Here is a 23013-nt window from a genome sequence, read left to right as displayed (position 1 = left end):
GGTTAAGATGTTAGAAAAGAGTGCCGTACTTGCAAGTATTTGATTTGAATTCAGATCTGTGGAAGGCAAAATTCTGTTGTAAGTGCTCAAATGAGCGAAAAGGAAAAAAGCTCTTCATACATTCATTTCCTTGTACCAGCTGATGTTTCTGTATAGTCTGTAAGAGATATGGAGGACGACACCATTTCTATAGGGGTGCCACGGTGCAAGGAGTCTCAGTCTGCATATATAACTTCTAAGCTCAAATACACCATCTTATTCTTAGTGGACGCAGTTTACACATCTAGACCTGCAGCAAAAAGAGTCCACTACACCTAGGGCTACGAGCATGGGTTACAGTAAGAATCCTCAGCCAGTTAATGCTTTCACTGATGACTCAATGGTACAGCCAGAGCTGCACCACGATTGGCATACTCCTGACAGGGTGGCAGATTATCCATTTCTGGTCTTAAGACAGACTTTCCCTTTTGAGGATGCCCCAGCATGTAAGGTCCAGTCTTTAAAGCCTTTACAGGCCCTGTCTTACTGACTGCTATTTGCAGCCATGTCCGTCTGTCAGACCTTGAGTGTATGGGCTGCAGACATTGCAGAGATCCAGGTTCTGTACTCTGAAACATCTGTTCCAACAACTGCAGCTCATGCAGACAGCCCTATTGTACTGCGTGGATGGGCTGCTGGAGCTCATGAGCCCGCTGTCCCAGATAAGCCCCCAAAAGGTTTGTATGTGAAGGACCCTTTGGCTCAAATGCTGGGCTGCACAGGAGCTTTGAAAAGAAGCATCAGTTTTGCATGCCTTGTGAAGAGAAACATTTTAGTATGTCCCTAGAGCCAATTATCAAGATGATCAAAAGGGGAATATAGCACCCTATTGCCTCAGCAGAAGAAAGCCAAGCTTTAGCCAAGAAAGCTGGCTTGTTCAGCAACAAAGAAGAGCTCCTATCATTTCTCTCAGACAAGTCCAAGCTGGGACACCCACTCCACCAAAAAGCCCCAGGGTGAATCCTCATTGCAATGAGGGGGATGACCCACTTCTCGAAGTGGGGAATAGCTGCTGGCTTTTTTGGCCCTGTAAGGATCCGACATTTCAGACTACTGTGTCCCACACATGGTCTCCGAAGGTCACAAGATTTGCAGTCTAACCTCTTCTCGTTTAAGGGTCTCCGGAAAAGCATGCAGACCTCTATGCTGCCTTGCAAAAACGTGTAAATTGTGGCATTATTACCTTTTTTTTTTTTCCAAGAGGGGGAATGTTTTCAGGGGTTCTAATCCAACCTGATCACAGTTACAAAGGCAATTATGGACATTCTTTTGGATTTAAAGGTTCTCTACTCTTTATGGGTCAAAAATTTCTGCATGGAATCAATGCGATCAGTCACAGATCAAGGACTACAGGATGTGGACATAAAAGTAGACTTATTTACATATCCCTTTTTTTTTCAGTGTATCATTGCTTCGTGTTTTGCTGTGATCACTTGAGACTATCAGTTTGTGACCCTTGCCTTTGGACTGTCCACTGCACCATGGGTTTTCACCAAGGTGCTGGCCCCTGTGCTTGCCCTGCTTCGCTCATAAGGAACTCCCATTATGGGATACTTTAATTACCTTTTCCTTCAGGAATGGTCAGCTCAGGCATTGTTAGACAAACCCTGCAGAGGTTTGAATAAATTCTGATCATCCAGAGGTCGACACTGGAACCGACTCATGGTTTGTAGGTCTTCTGGGTACAGCCAAGTCCAGATTTTCTTCGCTCAGGAAAAAAATTGACTCCCTGCTCTCACATTCAGGCTTCAGTCCAGGGGCCATTCCACCCCTACGTTCAAACGTGTCTTGGGCACGATGATGGGCCACTTTAAAGTGGTTCTTTATGCCCAGTTCAACTCCAGGCCATTGCAACTCATCATTTTGGCTGTGTGAGACAAAAGACAGTTTCTTTGGACCGCTGGATTCACCTGCTGCTGCAGATCGGTCTAGCACTGAACCAATCCCTCTCTAGTCTGGCGATGGAGCCAGGAACATTTTTCTATCCTGACACAGGTCTTCATGATAAACGCCATCCCGACAGGCTTGAGTAAAGTCCTAGAAATCCTCATCAGTGACCGACTCAAAAGAGGAAGCCTGCCTCCTGATCAATATTCTGGCAATACAGGCCATCCATTTGTCGGTTTTGAACTGGACCTCTCAACTGCAAGGCCATCCGATCCAGACTGAAAGTCGCGGCAGTGGCCTACCTCAAACACCAAGGAGGAACCAGAAACCGAATGACCTTCAAGGAGTCTAAGCAAATTCTACACTGGGTAGAATATCATGTCTGCAGTCCACAATCCTGGGGTGGCAAATTGGCAGGCTGACTTCCTCAGTCAACAGCATCTGGACTCCAGGCTATGGTCTCTCCACTAGGTAGTATTTCAAAAACTCTCATAAGTAGGGGTTGACAGATGTGGACCTCCTGGCCTCTAGATCCAACAGCAAACTGTCCAGGTTTGTCTCCAGGTACCCTTTGGCCTTTCTAGTCCATGCCCTGGTGACACTGTGGGATCAGTTTTGTTTGATTTATGCTTTCTCCTCAGCCCCTTCCTCACATGTGCCGCAACATTTACCTTCCCGCTTTACAGTCGCTGCTTTTTGATTGCCTAGCTGTTCAAGCCCAAATGCTGAAGGATAGGGATTTGGGTATTCCTAGGCTTTCCAAGGCTAGAAAGTCTGCCTTTCACAGGGTTTATCACTATCTGGACAGTGTATTTCACTTGGTGTGAGGCATGGAAGCGCCATCCCAGGATGTACACCTGCCCTTTCTGCAGTTAGGTCTGGACCAGCACCCCACCCTGAACACTACTCAAGGCCAGGTTTTGGTGCTTGGCGTTTTCTTTCAGAGGCCACTGGCCTTCCACTCTTTGGTGAAGACTTTTGTTCGATCCCCAGTATAGCCATGGGATCTCTAACCGATTCTGTCTTCAGAGCCCTCCCATCATGTGCAAGGTGACCTTTTTATTGTCATTTTCTCAGTGAAGAGAGTCTGAGTTGGCCACTTTAACCTGTAAGGAACCTTTTATTTTGTTACACAAGAACAAGGTTGTATTGAGGTCTAAGCCCCCCCTTTTTAGCGAAGATGGTTTCTTCCTTGCGCATTAAAGAAAATAGGATTTTTATAACGGCTTACCTGTAAAATCCTTTTCTTGGAGTACATCACAGGACACAAAGCAACATATTAATAACTATATGGGTTATAGGCCACTTTATGGACACTGGTATAACCAAAAAGGAAACAGGAAGTGCCCCTCCCTATATAACCCCTCCCATACACACACACACATATCCCAATAAGAGGGGAGGGACCCCTGTGTCCCGTGATGTACTCCAAGAAAAGGATTTTACAGGGAAGCCATTATAAAAATCCTATTTTCTTTATCGTACATCACAGGACACAGCGCACCATAGTAATAACTAATGTGGGATGTCCCAAAGCAATGTCACCTGAGGGGAGGGAGACACCAAGCAAATAGCCGCTGCCAGGCGTGAGAACCTATATTGCTGCCTGCAGCACACTGCGCCCTAAGGCAGTGTCCTCCTGCCATCTTACATCAGTTTGATAAAATCTTGTGAATGTATGTACTGACGACCAAGTAGCGGCCTTGCAAATCTGAGCCACAGAGGCTTGGTGATGCACTGCCCATCAAGCATTGATAGCAGGCACTTTAATCTTAAAGGGAGGAACCCTTCTTTTTAGGCCATAAGCCTGACTAATCACCTGACGAATACACTTCGCAACAGTAGATTTCGATGCTGCCTGACCCTTTCTAGGGCCTTCCGGCAACGCAAACAAAACATCAGTTCTCTATCTGAGCAGTCGCTTTCAGATAGGCTTTAATTACTTCCACTACATCGAGAGAATGTAATAATTTTTCTTCTACAGAACGAGGTTCTGGAAAAAAGGAAGATAAGGAAACATCTTTATTCAAATGAAAACCAGACACTACCTTTGGCGAAAAGGTTGGATGCAGACACGGCACAACCTTATCCTTGTGAATGATTAAGTATGACTCTACAGGAGAAAGCAGCCAAATCTGATATTCTTCTTGCAGAGGTTATCGCGAATAGGAATACCAATTTCCTTGTCAAAAGGATCAAAGGAATATTCCATATAGGTTCAAAGGGTTGTCTTTGCAACACCGACAAAATCAGATTCAAATCCCATGGGTACAGGGTTATTCTAACTGGCAGAGTTATCCGAGTTACGCCTTGTATGAATGCCTGGACTAAAAAGTGCGAAGCAAGCGGCCTTTGGAAAAACACTGCCAAGGCTGAAATCTGAACCTTGATTGTACTCAAGGCCAACTTAATTTCTACTCCTAATTGTAGAAAGGCCAGAATTCTTCCTACTTACGAGAATGCCAACACTTGGTTTCACACCAAGTGAAGTAGGCCTTCCAGAACCTGTAATAAAATGGTCCTGGCTTTCTGGCAATAATCAGGGTGGTTACTAGCGAACCTGAAAGCCCCTGATTTTTTAGAATGTGGGCTTCAATAGCCACACCGTTGAACTTAGCGTTTGTAAGGCAGGATGGAATACTGGTCCCTGCGAGCAGGTCTGGACGGGTTGGAAAAATCAAAGACTCCCCTACTGCCATTCTCATGATCCCTGCATACCAGGGTATTCTGGGACATGCTGGGGCCACTAGCATTACCAGCTTCCCTTCTTCCCTTATCCCGTGAAGCAGCCGTGGTAGCAGCTGAACTGGAGGGGATGCAGAAATCAGGAAAAACTGATTCCACGGGGTCACCAATGCATCTACTCCGAGTGCCAGTGGATCCCTTGTTCTCGCCACAAAGTTGTCGAACTTTTCTTTGAGAATCAGCATAAATCAGTTGCTTCAGTAAAGGGTGCATAGGGAAAGCACGACAACCCTGTAAGGGTTTTAGCGAACCCAAAGAGGAGAAGGAAACATCCTCCATCTCTGCAGGAGGTAACTTATATCCAGAACAAACCAAGTCTGTAAGGCAGGGATATGCAATTAGTGGACCTCCAGCTGTTGCAAAACTACAAGTCCCATCATGCCTCTGCCTCTGGGTGTCATGCTTGTTGCTGTCAGAGTCTTGCTATGCCTCATGGGATTTATAGTTCTGCAACAGCTGGAGGTCCGCTAATTGCATATGCCTGCCGTAAGGGATTGAATTAGCAATATCTGAGATTGCGAAGTTGAGAAAGGTTCTTCAGATGCTGAATTCTCAGAAAAGGAGTCACCTGAACCTCCTTCTCTCAATGGCACCCCAATATCATCTGCCCATTGTTTCTCTAACACTGCAAGGTCAAGGGGGGTCTGCTGCGTTTTTTCACCTCCTGGGAGTAAGACGCTAACATCTCGGCTATTTTCCCTTCCAAACCAGCCATAGCCAAAGTCAAATCGTGACGTATGCATAGGCTGGGACATTGGAGGTAGCCACGATGCTTGTGAGACAAAATGTCTCAGATTTGCCAGATGCTCCAGGCCTTTCAGGGGAGGATGGAACTGCAGGCATGCGACTAGGAACCGTGCGTCAGAGGGGGCAGGGTTACCGGTGGCCCCTCCGTTGGGAACCAAAAACAGATTGGAGTAGAATCCCTGGAAGCGTTCCGAGTCCGGAACCGGTACAATCACCCCGAGAGTCAGCAAATCCCTTAACGCCACCAACAGGGCCTTCCGGTGAACTGGGGATATGGGTATGCTGGAGGGGAAGAATCTGTTTGGCGGCCAAGAGAGAAACTATCTTGTAGCCTGTGGAAATCAGATCGCAGACCCATTGTTAGGTTTGCGGTTCCAGGGACGTTTTTGACCATCCATGGGTGTCCTGTCGGGCTGGGGACATTTTGTCGAAGCTCCGGGCAGACGAAAAAGCAGTTTGTGAGCGGAAAAAGAGGGCCCTTGCCTACGGCGTGGCTCCTTAGCTTTCCTGGCCTGTGGGAGTAGTGTACTCTTACCACCTGTGGCATTTTTCATAATGTCATCTAGCGAGGCTCCAAAGAGCCGGTTGCCAAGGAAAGTAAGATCCGTAAGGGCTTTTTTGGATGCCTGGTCAGCAGACCAGCATTTTAGCCAAATTAGGTACCTCAGCACCACAGCTGACACGGAGGCCCTGGATAACAGAGGGAGAGTATCCAGGGCCATGTCACAGACGTACTTAAGTCCTTGTACTAGTTGGTTTGCTAGTTCCATGCAGAGGAAGCCCAGGGGAAGTCTGTTGCTCTCCCAATTCGTGGTGCAAAAGTTTTGCCCACTCAGTCAGTGTCTGCGACACAAGTGCGGATGCCAGTACAGGTCGCACGGCAGACCCCACAACCGTAAACAAAGAACGAGCCACCGCCTCGGCCTTCCTGTCCGTGGGATCCTTGAATGCAGGAGTCCCCTCAACTGGGATCGTGGTTACTTTATTTAACCTGGATACTGGGGGGTCCACAACCGGAGGAGCCGACCATTTCTTGAGAAGGCTTTCCTCAAAGGGGTAACGCACCGCCATGGGGACTGAAAAGGTCCGTTGTGGGCGACCCCATTCCTTGTAAATGAACTTGTCAAAATAAGTCCGATACGGGAACACCTTAGGTGAACGTGCTGGCTTGCGGGACCCAAAAGGGACCGGTACATCAGCAGATGGATCCGCTGGCTCCTGAATCTTCAGGGTATCACACACACCTGTGATAATTGCTCCAACAAGCGCTTTGTCGTGCCCGGACCCGGACGGGGACTCATCCTCTCTGTCTGAAGGGTCCTGGTCAGCGTCGTCTGGCAAGACGGAGCAGGGGTCACCGGCCTCAGCCGGACCCGAGTCTGCGTCAGAGCTCTCTCCAGAGGAGGGGGGTGGGGCAGGGGCTGCTTTTTAGCACCTTTCTTCCCATGCACCGCCTCCATCTTGGCAACGAACAAATTGAGGACCGCCGTCAGGGTGTCCATGGGGACTGCGCCACCGCAGGTGACCCGGTTCAATTGCCTGGATTTCGGGGGAAGAAACACCAGTTTCTGAAGCCATTCTGACCCTACCCTGTCTGCCACCCGAAGGGGACTTAGGACAGTGACAGTCCCACCCTCCCTGCTGCCGCCGACTGAGGGGTTCTAACCTGCCGGACTCACCGCCCTGAGGAGTTCCGCGCTGTTCACACCAGTGCCTGTAGACCCCTAGTGCTCCCAGGTGCAGAGGAACCAAAACTGTCGGTGGCAGCCCATCAGAACGATTGGTGAACAATCGCTGAACGATCTGAAAAACGTGCTCAGACTACATAGAAGGCTGTCCAGCGTCCAGTAATAACAAAACAGGAAGCTGAGGGCACATGAAGCTGCTGCTAGAGCACTAAAACATGCTCCGGCTTCTAGAAAATGTCAGTCATTGTCCTGAATAGGGATTCACCTGGAAAATGGCAGCTTGAAGCCCAGAAGCATGCTGCCCTTGCCCACACCAAAAATGGCTGCCAGCCAGCTTCCATGAGGGACAGAGACAAACGTGGCAGAGATACAGCGCTGCACCGACACACAGGCAAACCTCACAGACACCTCCCGGGAGTTAAGCACACAGGCTCCAGGCACCACCAGCCAGATCCCAGGTGAGAGCCCCAGGGGCACACACACCGCTCAGTACCCATGTACAGCCCCCCCCCCATAAGGGGGGGGAAAGGAGGGGAGATAGGGACGGGGGAGAGAAGAGAGGGAGGTGAGGGACCCCCGAATCGACCTCCCAGGGAATGCCCAGCTGCTCAGCCCTGCCGGGACAGGGAGAGCCGTACTTGCCAGTCCTAAAGAGCTGGGAGACATTCCCTTGTAGACCAACTTCTGATCAGTACAGGGAAGGCTACTGGCCCGGCATACTGTGACGCAGACATCAGTAGCCCAGTCATATGTACGCCCGGAGCATAAAAGCTCACCGACCACCTCTGGAGCTGAGGTATGTCGTGGCCTGCCGAGCCGTAGCTGCGACCTGCACACGCTCGATGGCCGGACTGGGGAGACTACAAGGATAAGTGAACCAGTCTGTCACCCAGCCGGCTGTTAATAGAAGATCACAGAATCATTCATCTTGCGCAAAAAGCAAAGCTTCTGCATAAAAATAAAAAAATAAAAAAACACGGACCTATGGGCCCGCAGGGTTCCTAGGTCCATCTCCTTCACTAGGCAAAATAAAACTGCGGCTGCTGTGGCAGGGTGGGGGGATTGTAGCCTGAGGGACCGCCCCCCCTGGGCGGAACTGAGAGTTCCAAGTGTTGTATTACAACTTTGCCTAGTATCTCCTAGTGATAGGGCTAACAACCCATTTTGTTAGAGAGGAGCTGTGTCGGTCGGTGAATATAAGAGAAAAATTATTTTACACCGGGGAAAGAGAAATTTTAATGGGTTGTAGGCCACCTTCAGGTGTTAACACTGGTAAACCCTAATTAAGGAAGTTAACTCCCTATATAACCCTTCCTCCTCCCAGGAGCACATCAGTTTTTGTAGCCAAGCAATATACTTATACCCCATAAAAAGAGGGGCGGGACCTCTGTGTCCTATGATATACTCCAAGAAAAGGATTTTACAGGTAAGCTGTTGTAAAAAGCCTATTCTACATCATTGGACACAGAGCCTTAAGTATTTACTTAATGGGATGTCCCATAGCAAGGCTACTTGAGGGGAGGGAGACAACCCGTAGGGCACCCCCAGACCCGAGGACTTATACTGCTGCCTGCAGCACACAGTTCCCAGAGGCGATATCCTCATTCCACTTAATAAAATTTGGTGAATGTATGCACTAAAAACCAAGTTGTGGCCTTACAGATTTTGAGCCACGAAGGCCTGGTGACGCACTGCCCAAGAAGCACCACCGCTCTGGTAGAGTGTGCCTTGAACTTGAAAAGGGGGGAATCTTACCCCTTAGATTATAAATTTGAATTCTAATTTGCCGAATCTACTTAGCAACAGTGGATTTTAACGCTGCCTGCCCTTTCTTAGGACCCTCTGGCAGAATAAATAAGACATCAATCTCACAGATCCGAGCAGTTGCTTTTAAATAGATTTTCACTGCTCTCACCACATCAATGTAGTGAACTTTTCTTCCCTGGAACATAGTTTTGGGAAAAACAATGGCAGGACAATCTTTTCATTCAGATGAAAGCTTGAAACCACTTTTGCCAAAAGCCTGGATGAGGACATAACACCATTCTGTCCTCATGAATAGTCAAATATGGCTCTTTACAAGAAAGAGTAGCCAATTCTGAAATTCTCTTGGCTGAGGATGTAGCAACCAAAAATACCAGCTTCCTAGTCCAAAAGACTAAGGGAATATGCTGTATCGGTTCAAATGGCTGTTTTTAGTTGTCAGGGTTAAAAATTCAGGTTCCAATGGCTTAAAGGTGATTTAACTGACAGATTAAGCCGCATCACTCCTTGCATGAAAACGAAGACTAAAGAATGCGTAGCAAGCAGTCTTTCGAAATAAAAACAGATAAAGCTGAGACTTGGCCCTCAATAGTACTCTAGGCCCAATTGTAGACAGGCAAGAATTCTGCCTATGATATATCTCCGAGGGTGCCAACCCCTGGATTCACACCGCCGCGTACACACGACCGGACTTTGAGGGACTAGGTCCGACGGTCTTTCCGACTGACTTTCGGCGGAGTTCCGATGGACTTTCCGAAAAGAACGGACTTCACCACACACAATCACAGCAAAGTCCGACGGATTCGAATGTGATGACGTACGACTGGACTAGAATAAGGAAGTTCATAGCCTGTAGCCAATAGCTGCCCTAGCGTCATTTTTTTTGTCAGTCGGACTAGCATACACACAAACTGATTTCTCGGTCCGGCGGAGTTTCGGAGGAAAAATTTAAAACATGTTCTATTTCTAAAGTCTGCCGGATTTTTGGCAAGCAAAAGGTCCGATGGAGCCCACACAAGATCGAATTGTCTGACGGACTCGTTCCGTCGGACCTTTGCTGTCAAAAACTCCGGTCGTGTGTACACAGCATTAGTCTTCCAAAATCTATAATATATATAGTTCTGGAAGCTGGTTTCCTTGCATTATCGTTGAGATAACCGACCTGGAAAGCCCACGTTTCTTCAGAATGTGGTTTTCAATAGCCAAGCCATTAAATTTAGTTTGTAAAGTAGGATGCAAGATTGTCCCCTATGAGAAAAGGTCTGGCCTTAGTGGAAGGGACTACAGATCCTCCACTGCCATCTTTACGATCTCTGCATACCATGACCTTCTGGGCCATGCTGGTGTTGCCAGAATTACCAGTTTTCTTTGCAGCTTGAGCCTGCAAAGAAGTCGAGGCAGCAACTGAATAGGGGGAAATGCATAGGTCAGTGAAAGCTGATCGCACAGTATCACTAACGCATCTGTTATGCATGCAAATGGATCCTTTGTTGTGGACACAAAGTTGACTAGCTTTATGTTGCACTGGATGCTAGAAGATCTACGTCCGGAGTCCCCTATCCTTGACAAACAGCTCAAAACATGTTGGGGTGAATAGACCATTCCCCTGGGAATAATCTGCTGGCGGCACAAGTAGTGTGTGTGACAATTCTCTATTCCCGGAATGAAGACTACCTATGGGCAGAAAGAAATATTCTGTGCCCAAGTTAGAATATGGTTCACCTCTCTACATCAAGCGATTCTTGGTGCCCCTTTTGGTGATTGATATAGGCCAAAGCCGCGGCATTGACGGATTGGATCCTGTCAGGACAATCCCTTAACCTGGAAATCCAGGGTTTTAGAGGGAGACACACTGTCCGAATCGCTAGGATGTTGATGGGCAAGGCTCTTTCAGTTCTTGAACACTGTCCTTGGACGTTGTCTTCTCTCGTTACCAATAGTATAACTAAGCACCGTGTTCGGTGTGAAACATGTCAGCGGCTGTGCAGTTAGTCTGTTTGCCAGCCTAGATGCTATGATTTTAATTACATTTTTGAAATAAAGTTGAATTATTTGGAGTGCGGCTATCCAGCTACATCTTTTCTACTTCTCTCGTTACCACTTTCCAGATAAGTGGTCTGCAGGATTTACCCTTTAGGACATTCTTTAGTAACCACCAATTGAGGCTTTGGGACACCCTTGGGGACAGCCGCATTGGCAAGTCCAAAGCTTGGATCGTTTTGTTCCAAGCAAATAGAATACTGCAGGGATATGCAATTAGCAGACCTCCAGCTGTTGCAGAACTACAAATCTCATGAGGCATAGCAAGATTCTGACAGCCACAAGCATGACACCCAGAGGCAGAGGCATGATGGGACTTGTAGTTTTGCAACAGCTGGAGGTCCGCTAATTGCATATCCCTGGAATACTGTTTTGCAACAGTCTCGAATGGAACTGGGCATAGGGAACTTCTTCGAATGAAGCCACCATCCTTTCTAACAACCTCATGCAAAGGCGAATGGAGAGATCTCTTTTTTTTACCTGACCATCCGCACCAACTCTTTTATGGAGTTGTTTTTTGCGTGGGCCAGAAGACCCCCTTTTCTGGGCTGTATCTATGATCAGACCTAAATACTCCAGCTTTTTTAGCTATTTTAAGGGAGACTTCACTAGGTTGGAAATGCAACCCAGACTTTTCCAGGTAACTGGTTGTAATGCGTACACCTTACTCCAAACACCGATTGGTCTATTAGCAATAGATCGTCTAGGTATGCCAAGACCGTTTAAGCCCTGTGCCCTTGACCTGGCTAGAGGTGGGGCTAGCACTTTTGTGAACTCTAGGGGTGCTGTAGCTGGCCCAAATAGCAAGGCTATAAACTGAAATGCTGCTGTTCTACTTCGTACCGCAGAAACCTTTTGTCAGCGGGAAATGTATGGAGATGCAGATATGCATCCCTGATGCTGATAGGCGCCAGAAGTTTTCCTCCTTGTTGGATAGAAACGAATGACCTGATCGACTCCATAGAAAGGAGCGGATATTCAGGAACTGAGATTTCGATTCTTTTAGATCTAGAATGGATCTGTTGAATTACTGTGTGGATTTGTACATGTACAGGAAACGCATGAAAAAGGCAGTGAGGGTTTTAAGGAACCTAAGAAAAAACAGATCAGCTCTCTTTAAGAGATTTGTACCAGCAATTTCTCAGATTGCGAGGCTGAAAAAAGGTTGTTTGCTTTTCTTCCCGATTACCTGAGGGTAACCCTTCATCCTCTACTCACTGTTCCCTTGATAAGGGCTCTAAGGTGGGGGAGGGGCATCTAACATGTTTCCCATCCTTGGATAGCGGATGCGGTTAAAGTAGCAAATTTTCCTTCTAGGACCTGCAGGGCAGAGGAAAAATTAATTTTCAAACATGTATACATTTCTCCTCTTAGGCTCGGTTTCCACTATTGCAACCCTAAAGTCGCGTGATTTTACTACAATCTTTTGCCGCAAAGAATATGTCGGGTGCGATTTTGATGCGACAGGAAACGATGCCTGTGTATTTTTGAGGTCTATGGACCTCAAGTCACATCAAAGTGGTACCAAAGTAGTGCAGGGACTACCTTGAAGTCGCACAGGTATGAACAGTACTTATTGGAAATCATGCCCTAGAGTCTGATGGTGGAGGCAGTCACCGCTGCACAGGGGAAGGAGTGCGTTTAAATAAAAAGGACGTTTATACCTTCTTTTGGACAAAAGAACTTTCCTGCTAGAAATCATTTGGATGTATGTCACCAAATCTTCCCCAATGAAAAGGGAAACTAGTCAGACACCCTTTTTGCAAGATGCTTTGGCTGACCAACCTTTTAACCACAGGGTCCCAAGCATGTGTTTTAGCACAAGCGCAAGGCGGGACGCCTGGTGGATAGCAATTTTTTATGTGTTGAATCCGTAAACATTTGAGCGTTGTCAACAGGACAAGTCAAATTTTTATTCACAGAGGAGATCGCGACGTTAAATGACGGTATACCCCACATCTTTGTGAATTTTTTTCCTAGCATTTTATCGTAGCATAAAGTATTGAAAACTTTTTAGGAGGGAAAAATGTTTATCTGGGTGATTCCACTCAAAATAAATAAGCTTTTCCAGCAAGTAATGAACAGGAAAGCATGCGCAGCTTGAGGAGGCTTCAGTGAACCCATACTAGACATGGGTTTTTCAACTGGCTCAGCTATGGGTAACTTAAAGGGGTTGTAAAGCTTCGTTTTTTATTTTCTAAATAGGTTCCTTTAAGCTAGTGCATTGTTGGTTCACTTAGCTTTTCCTTCGATTTCCCTTCAAAATGTTTTTTTTCTTTGTCTGAATTTCTCACTTCCTGTTTCTCCTCAGTAAACTTCACACCATCATCCGAGCGGTGTTTAGTCAGCCAGAACAGCTTACTGAGGAGGAACAGGAAGTGAGAAATTCAGACAAAGAAAAACAAAGAAAGAAAACATTTAGAAGGGAAATCAAAGGAAAAAGGTAAGTGAACCAACAATGCACTAGCTTAAAGGAACCCATTTAGAACATAAAAAACAAACCTTTACAACCCCTTTAAAATGTGCAGCGGGCCTTTTCAGTAAGAGATTGCAGCAGCAATTTCTCAGCTTGTGAAGCTGACATTTCCCCTTTCCCAGAGTTCTTCTGTTTGAGGGACCTGGGTAGAAGGGGACCTAATGCGCTTTCTTCCACTTCATGAAGATGCGATCAAGGCCATCAGTCTTTCCTCTAATCCGTTTACGGTTAGGAAAAAAACTTCTTGAGTAATGTATACAAGGGCGGAAATGCCAGAAGCAGATATAGCCCCTGACTCCGATGGCTCAACCTGACCAGCCTCCCTAGGTCCTCCGGGGGGAGATGGTGCTGCAGGGGGGGGGGGGGGGGGGGGTCCTCAGGGCCTGAGGGAGATCCCCTTGAGCCCCTATTTCTCAGGGTACCTGTACCTCTTCTGCCCATAGTGCCAAGCACAAATGCAGATGTACTACCAGAAATGCACTCACTGCTGAGCAAATAGTCCAGCAACCGCTGCTGCTATCAAGGCTCAGTCTGGTGCTAAGCAAATGTTACCTGGGAATGCCTGTGTCAGCCACACTTGCATGCCATCCATCCGATCTGTGTTCCTCCTTGAGCTGTGCACCTGATAAAAAGAGTGCACCTTATAGCTTTGTATAGCCCGCGTGTGGGCGTTTAAACCACGTGGTGCGGGATACCGCCGACTACCCTATGGCCCCTTAGCCTGAATGGAGCTGTGGGGGGATACTTCTGAAGAAAGAACCCCCTTCCCACATCCTACCTGGAACATGGGCTCAGAGGAAGCGTGCAGCATAAACACAGAAACAAGACAGACAAGCATAGAATCAGGTACGTGCTCTTTAGACATAGCAACATTTTACTTAAAGGAGAAAAAAAAAAATATAAGAAATTAGAAAAAATTCCTTAGGAATCTCCCTTACCTTATCCAGCCGCAGGGTTCTGTGGTAACAGACCCAATTTTCACCTCTCACGGTGGGCTCCATTTGAAAAACCTTCAGGGACTGAAGAGGGATCCTAGCCCTGGGCCTGTAAAGCACCCTGCCAGGGATATGGCTGAAAAAAAACAAATACTGGATACCAGGTTCCAGCTCTCTAAAAAGAGAAGCATTATGGGCAGAACCTCGTTTCTTCGGACACGAGGCCCAGGTACCATTCAATTTGGCCTAGAAAAAGCACTTTGAATTGATCCGGTTGCATGGCTTGCCCCAGTAAGGAATATTCCAGCTGAGTTCAGCACAGCACATCTTTACTCGTCACCAACACTTAAGACACTGGCGAAAAATCTGATGTGATCCTGGAAGGAGGAGGGGTTATATAGGGAGTAAAGTTCCTTAATTAGGGTTTACCAGTGTCAACACCTGAAGTTGGCCTATAACTCATTAAGTAAATACTTAAGGCTCTGTGTCCTATGATGTACGATAAAGAAATATGTACCGTATATACTCGAGTATAAGCCGAGATTTTCAGCCTCTTTTTTGAGGCTGAAAGTGCCCCCCTCGGCTTATACTCGAGTCATCGCTGTCTGCCCGCTCGATCAGCGTGTCGAGCAGACAGACAGCGGCCATTCTATGATTCAAAAGCCGCGCCTCCGGCTCCGCCTTCGCCTGTGATAGGCGGAACACTGAATTTCCCAGCAGCCTGTGTTCCGCCTATCACGGGCATCGTCTCATCCTCGTACTACGGACGAGGATGATACGACGTCCGTGATAGGCGGAACACAGGCTGCTGGGAAATTCAGTGTTCCGCCTATCACAGGCGAAGGAGGAGGCGCGGCTTTTGAATTTTACAATGGCCGCCGACGAAGAGGGCACGGGACGGAGGCAAGGCAAGGCACGGCACGGGACGGGACGGGACGGGACGAAGGCAAGGCACGACACGGGACGGAGGCTCGGGACAAAGGCTCGGGACACAGGTAGGCTGGACACACACACACACACACACACACACCTGTACTGCCCACTAAACATGATGGGATTTTTGTCGTGGCTATGACGCAAAGTGGCTGCTGGATGGTCTTCTCTGTGTGGGTGGCCAGCGGGAATAAATCTGCGACTCAACTATTCCCTTTTCCCTGCCAAAGTGAATGGGTCCTCAGCCCTGGTTCACACTATATTGCCATGCAGCTAACACTGCAAACCCTATTCATTTCCGCACTGCGTTTTGCGATCTGCTGCGGGTGTAGGTGCAGGTAGGCTGGACACACACACACACACACACACACGGATGGAGACACACACACACGGATGGATGGATGGATGGAGACACACACACACACAGGGATGGATGGATACACACACACACAGGGATGGATGGATGGATGGAGACACACACACACAGGGATGGATGGATGGATGGATGGAGACACACACACACAGGGATGGATGGATGGATGGACACACACACACACAGGGATGGATGGATGGATGGATGGAGACACACACACACAGGGATGGATGGATGGATGGACACACACACACACAGGGATGGATGGACGGACACACACACACACAGGGATGGATGGACGGACACACAGGGATGGACGGACACACAGGGATGGACGGACACACACACAGGGATGGACAGGCATGTCTCACCCTCGGCTTATACACGAGTCAATAAGTTTGCCAGTTTTTTTGGGGGTAAATTGGGGGCCTCGGCTTATATTCGGGTCGGCCTATACTCGAGTATATACGGTACATTTCAAGAATTAAAGCACAAAACAGATTTGATTGTGATTAACGAATGGCGGTATATCAAGCTGAAGCACTTTGTCACAACCTTGCCCAAACCAAGAAGATCAGGGGAAGATCTAATGCCTCTGGATGAAATTAAATTTGAATTAATTTTTTATTTTTGTATTTTGATACAATAAAAAAAAAAAGAAAAAAAAAGAAAAACTAAAGACATGTTGAGACCAAATAGCAGTAATGCATGCAGGCTCAATGTGAAGCAAGGCCTCAAGTGCTCAGAGACCTGGGCTAGTGAGGATTTTAGATGGCAGGAGGTGACCAAGTCAATTTAGGCAGGCAGTAGAAACCGACCAGGATGACCCTATTCCCCAGGCTGAAAGGAGAGCCTGGAGTACACATCCAGCACTTCACCCAACAGACGACATCAGCACTAACCCATCTGTGGTAAAACTAGTGCCAACAGTGCCAAAATAAAAAAAAAATAAAGGCCGCTCCCAGTGTTTAAACCCAACCAGCCTTAGGCTGACCACACAATCATTTTTTCCAGATCAGCCAGCAGGCTATGAGGGATTTGAATACTCCACCCCAGCTTGTGAGGCTGTTTTAACCCTTCATGGATGTGGTAGAAATTACTTTTCCATTGTTAAAGGTTGGATTGGAAATCCATCAAGCTTGGGAGTTTTTTTCCTGGCTAGAGTGGAACATAGAGAGGTTGAAAGAAGTGTGTTTGTTCCAGGCCAACAAGATGAAGCCTTGAATAGAATTGAGCGAAGGGGACAACCTCACATGAAGCTACCAGGAGGCCCAGAACTCTCAAAGAATCTCACTAAGGGGCATCTCTTTAATCCCAAGATCTGGGCTTGAGATCTTAGAGAGGATTTGGTTTTCTGGAGTAAAGACTTTTTCTTGGACTGTGTCCAGAATAAGTACTTAGCATTCCAGGAGAATTAAAGGTTTGAAAGCAGACTATTGAAAGCGGACTACACAACCGAAGACCTGACGTATTTGAATAGTACTTTAGACATTTTGCAGAACGTTGAAAGGAAGAGGAGTCCTTCAGAAGAAGGATGTCTAGGTACCCTGTTACCTGAATGCCCCAAGTTCTTAAGAGGGCAAGAAGAGGGGCAAGTACCTTTGTGAATACTCGGCCACATGGCAGTGCGATAAATTAGCAGTGTTAGTCGCCTTCTGTGAAGCACTGGTGAGGTGGGTAAATGGGAATGTGTAGCTAAGCATCGTAGATGTCAACTGATGCCAGGTATTTCTCTCGTCTCAGAGAGGCAATAACTGACTCTGCAGATTCTATGTAATTCCTTGTTTAGGGTTTTTAGGTCCAGTATAAGATGAATACCCCTTAAGATTAAGCATTACATATAGTGTGAAATGCGTTCGCTCTTTTGTTCTGCTATAGCATGTATTTTTGTTCATAGTTTTTGAATAAGAGGCATATTCGGAGTGCGGCTGTCAAAAAACACTTTTTATCCAAGATGAATACCCGTGTTGGGTTTTGGCACCGTGAATAGGTTTGATTAGAATCTTTTGAACATGTCCTTCAAAAGAACACAACAGCCACACCTTGGGCCAAGAGATGTTTTAGGGCTGTGTGCAGATCTGACAATCCTTGAGAAGATTTTGGTTGGTTCGAGAGAAGAAAAATGATGGTGGGTAAAGTTTTGAATTCTAGGTTCTACCCCTTTAAAACCAGCAAATGAAACCACAGTACTAGGATGTCTGACTCAGAGAAAGGTAACAGACGTCCCCCAATTAAAGTGAGGGTGCATCTTTGTGAACAGGGTTAAAGGGGTGGACTTGGAAGGTTTTAAGTTCCAAGTCTTGCAACGAAAGGGATCGAGTTTGGGTTTTGAGGGGAGTGATGGGGCACAGAGTCAGGACCTTCACCATCATGCACTGGAAGCTGCATGAACACATCCTTGCTAGAAGTGGTGCAGACATCTCTGTATCTATTACAAACCTTTCCTACTGATGCTAGGATAAGTACAGTAATACAGTAGTACAATATATTTATGCTTTTAGGCTCTCTCAAAGGTTATTGCGCAATGATTATCTGCAAATCATGTCTCCTCCTTTCATGACACCTGGGATGGAATTTTATTTGGAAACTGTATATAGGGGTCACAGGATTTGTATGGGGAGAAAGTTGAGGACATACACATACATATGCTGTTCTGACTAACCCATTCAGTTAAGGGATCCATGTGCTGATCACCAGAGGAAGCCTTTGAGTGGATAGCTTTCCTAGTGTGATAATTTCATCAAGTTTCTAGAACTGGCTGTGTAATTAAAAACACTGATTGGGTCACATTTATCTGTGGTACTATAAAGGTTGTTTCAACTTTTCACTAAAGCACTATATAATATTTCTGATGAACTTTGTTATGAATGTGATATCTTTCCTCTGAGGTTGTTACTGTGAGCACTTTATGATTAACTTATGGTGATCAGTAATTTAAAACATATTGGTTTTGGTATTACTATTAGCACTGTATACAATTTTTTGGGGGATTAGTATCTTTTATTAATATACTACAGCTGTTTTGGGGGGTGGGCCTTTTTTTGATGTTAAATGTTAAAGTTTAATGTTCAAGGTCGGCGCGGGATTTTTGGTTATTGTTTTTAGTCAAATCATCACATATGTATAACCTTAACATTCATGATATCCATGAGGAACACAAATACATTTACTTACTGGGTGGTGGGATCTCAAATGAAATATATGAGGGGATACCACGGCCACAGCAAAGAATCGCAGAAAGACAAAACTGCTGACTGCTGAATACTGTACATGAGGGTCATCTGTAGAAGGACGATAAAGAAATGCAGATATAACACCATGTTTTATCCAACAATGGTAATTGTTTAGATTGGAATGCAAGTCATGTCTTGCAGAGTGGTATACCAACAGTGCAGCACAAAAACATGCATTACTGAAAGGAGTGAGTGCAACAACGAAAAAACCTTGGACAGAAAAATTAATAAACCAGTCTCCTGACCCAAATAATTCTTTATGAAGGGATACCAAAACATTTCAAAATGCATCAGGGCATTTTACAAAATGCATCATAAAAGAGTACCAGGATTACATTAAAGGAATTGTCAATACAACATGGAGCAATGGTAGATACAGCAGCTGCAGATGTTTACTTTGGACATTTAGCCTACAGCAAAGTAACAAAAAGCAGAAATCTGGTTCTTAAGGCCAACAGCTCCGCGTCTCTTGGGCCATTTTATATTTTAAATAAATCACCAATAAACTTAAATAGAGAAGGGTAAAGAGCAACCAGAAGGAACAAATTGTGGTATTGTCACTGGAATCGGAATTGGAATCATCTCTACAGAAACATCCTTTACCTGACCCAGCTACAGTAAAATGCAACCCGTTAAGAAAGGCTGAACCTTGTATTTCATCTTGGTCTTTGCATTTCTCTTGTGATATTATCTTATGCCCATAACCTTACTGGCCCTGCATACAAGGCTGGCTGTCATAGGAGACTCCTGTATGCATATACAGATTGTGAAATTACTGCAATATCGAAATGCAACGGGATATGATAAAATTTAAAGATCCTCTAAACTCTCACAGCGGAGACAGACATTTTTTAAGTGGTAGCAATAAAAACAATGACTTCAAGTAGTAATAAAACTCTGAATTTTTATTTTAAACTACAGATAAGGCTGGCCATACATTGTCAAAAGAAAATTCTTTCAAAATTCGACCATCAGAAAATTTGTGCGTTTTGTGATCCGATGGTGCCACCATTGATTTTGAAATTTGGCCAAACAAGCCTTCAATTTCATCTCCTGTTGCTACAGTAAAGGATTTTCGCCGCTAGGAATTTTCTTTTCTTGCACATGCGCATTTTTTCAATTACATTTCTCACACGATTCTCCCATCATTGATTAGAAAATCTTTTTAGTTTTTCAAACAATTTCCAACATTTCTTGCAGCCCACTAATGGTGTGAAATACGAACGAAAATTCTTAGATAAGATTTTTGAAAGAAAATGCTTTCGAAAATTCAACCTATGTATGGCCTGCCTAAGCATAGAATGAAGCTTACCTGTAGGTCAAAGGGAATATCCCCTAAAGGTGCACTGTTTAGGAGATATTCTAGGAGAATCAGCTGATGATCACCAGTGCATGTACTCTGAAGAAACAGCATAGCTGTGACAAACAGTCATCTCCAAGCGCATGCGCAGGAGTGACGTCATAGTGGCTCAGCCATTCAAGTGGCCACAGCCCACAAACCCAGAAGGACTGGGTGAAGGTTGAAGCCTCTGCAGCAGTGACAGCACAGCGGTGGGAGGGCTTCATTTCAGGTAGGCCTTTTTATAATGTACGAGTATGTAATACATACATAGCATATTAAGCCTTTACTTTGCAGGGGTTTTTTATGTGTTTTTTTTTCTTTTGTAACCTTTACTACCGCTTTAGGAAATACTTTGCGAGGCAGTCACTGCTTCCTAACGAATTGTTATTCAAACCACAAACAGCCTCTACCTTGTATTAAAGCAGAACACCTGTTAAAACATTGTTGTGCAGGACATTTTGAAAAGGTTAGTACCGCTTTCAAATCCCTGCTGTGTTCTGTGCTCACATTTGAGAGATTTCCCCCAAGTAGTGATTGTAGGATATTACCAATATTACTGTTTGAGTAAGGCCAGTCATAGACAGACCGACTGTCGTTCCTCCAACCATTTGAAGCAGGAAAGAATATTGCTAGATTCCTCAATAAACACAGTCAAGTGTTGATACCTCCTGAGAAGTCATTCCTGTCCTTGCCAGGAGAGCACAGTGATTATTGTTAGCAGCTACAACAGCTGCTAGCAATATTCACATGTAAAATGCGATAGGCTGGTTGTACCCAAATTGATCAAATTTCAGCCTGCCCATTCATGGCTCAAATCTCGGCAGGTACCTGCATAACTGGCCGACATTCAAACCATCTATGGCTGGCTTAAGAATTGTAATCATTTTAAACTGCCCCTCTAAATGTCAATGGTCAACTAGACAAATTGTGAATGCACAGGGAAGCAACAAATCCTGATAAAAAGTACCCATCCAAAGTATTATATTTTGCGTGCCCTCAAAAAGATTTCCCCTCGTTTTATGACAGAAAGTAAAGGGAAAATTTTCCTAATGGGTACATGCAAGGCAAGTTACATTCCAATTGTACTTCTGACCATATAACAGGGTATAAGCACATTTTCTAGACTGTAAAAATATTTAAAGTTCAACCCAGCTTTTTTAAGTGCAGGGTTGTATTCTGGAAAGGTAATGTTGCTCAACGTCATACCAATGGTTTGTACCCCAGGAATAACCCAATTTTATCTGCTAAAACTGGTCTCTTTGTTGAACAACAAGCAATAGGTTCATGCTGCTCCAGTTCAAAGGAGAGTCCAATATTCAAGCCCTACTAATGTAACTTATATTATGGCACTGGGGAAAAAGAGTTCTATAAAATCAGGAAGTGTAAAACGAACCACCCTTCTCTGTTCGGGACACAGAAACCTATGGGAATCTCGGGTGTCACAAGTACAACACCTGAAACTGAGGAATGAAACCATAAACACTTGGAGTTGCACTTAAGATTTGACAAAAAGTTCAGAACGTAATAAAAAACAAAATTAGTAGAGTTTAATTTTATAGAGATTTATACATGCAACTATCCAATAGTTATCAAACATTGATGTATTTTCCAAAGCAGCTGCCAGCCATGTTTTTAAGATTCCCACAGGATGCAAAGGGCTATACATAAGGGACATGTAAACAAATCAATGAGAAATAAAAGTGAAGTGCTCTGCACAATATCTCTATCTTTGGATCATACGAACTAAAATACATAAAATAAAAGTACAATAATATGTATGGGACTGATACCTTATATTGGTGGTACACTTTCATTTGATATTGTTCTTTTGCACATATTGGATTTTGTACTTTTGTTGTATGTATTTATTTAGTTGTATGATCCAGAGATTGATATTGTGCGGAGTGCCTTACTTTTATTCTCAGGGATTTAAAGAGGTAGTAAAACCACTGGCTGCTTTTTATTTATTTTTTTACCTGAAATGTAAAGCCATAATGAAGCACATTACGTGAAACTTACCAGGAGATGAAGCATTCCAGTGATGCATTGTCATGTGCGGGAGAGTTTACGATACAGGACTCTGACCCGCCAATCCTTCAGAAGTGCATGTGCTGGTGACGTAAATCGGTTGCATATACAGTAAATATCTCCTAAAAGGTGCATGTTTAGGAGATATTTACAGTACCTATAGGTAAGCCTCATTATAGGCTTACCTATAGGTACAAAGTCATTTGATTAGTGAGGAGGCTGCCCTTTTCGGCATACATATAAATACATACATCCCCCCCGATCAGCCAGAACATTATGACCACTGGCCTACATTTACTACAGCTGTGGGAAAACGCAAAATCATGGTACTTTTTCCAGCGTTAGGCAGACAAAATGTTTCTATCCTGAATGAGATTCTTCTGCGTTCAGGAGAGGGAGGTTGAAGCTCACCTAAATGCAGCAGCTCCTAAAACTCTGCTAAAAGCCTATGTGTACATGGACACATAGGCTTTTATGGAGTTGAGTTTAGGAACTTTGTTTGTTTTGCCAAACACCAAAGGCTCCTAAAATTCAAGTTTAAGAGCAGCCGGTGTAGGCTAGTGCACATAAAGCCTAACCCATCAAGGCATGGACTCCACTAGACCTCTGTAGATATGCTGTGGTATCTGATACCAAACTGTCAGTGGCAGATGCTTTAAAAAAGGAGAAGTACAGCCAAAGCTTGTTTGGCTGTATTCCTCCTGTGGATCACAGGAGTGCAGTTCGTTATGCACTCCTGTGACCCGTTTTCAGCAGACAGCAGGCTGAAGCCCGCTGTCGGCT

At 45.3% G+C, this 23013-nt stretch overlaps 1 protein-coding gene across 2 annotated transcripts in view; it reads right to left on the bottom strand.

Annotated features, from left to right (window-relative positions):
- The window catches only part of RASA2 (RAS p21 protein activator 2), a 214396-nt gene that overhangs the window by 48587 nt on the left and 142796 nt on the right, over window positions 1-23013 (bottom strand). For both annotated transcript variants that reach the window (XM_077488567.1, XM_077488568.1), the window contains exon 15: window positions 18802-18908. In XM_077488567.1, coding sequence (XP_077344693.1) covers window positions 18802-18908 — 107 coding nt within the window. The remainder of the gene's footprint in view (window positions 1-18801; window positions 18909-23013) is intronic.

The sequence above is a fragment of the Lithobates pipiens genome, unplaced genomic scaffold (genome assembly GCF_037356315.1).
Source record: "Lithobates pipiens isolate NorthernLeopardFrog02 unplaced genomic scaffold, aLitPip1_a1.2 Scaffold_18, whole genome shotgun sequence".
In the NCBI taxonomy this organism is placed as follows: domain Eukaryota; kingdom Metazoa; phylum Chordata; class Amphibia; order Anura; family Ranidae; genus Lithobates; species Lithobates pipiens.
This window is presented reverse-complemented; position numbering and strand designations above follow the sequence as displayed.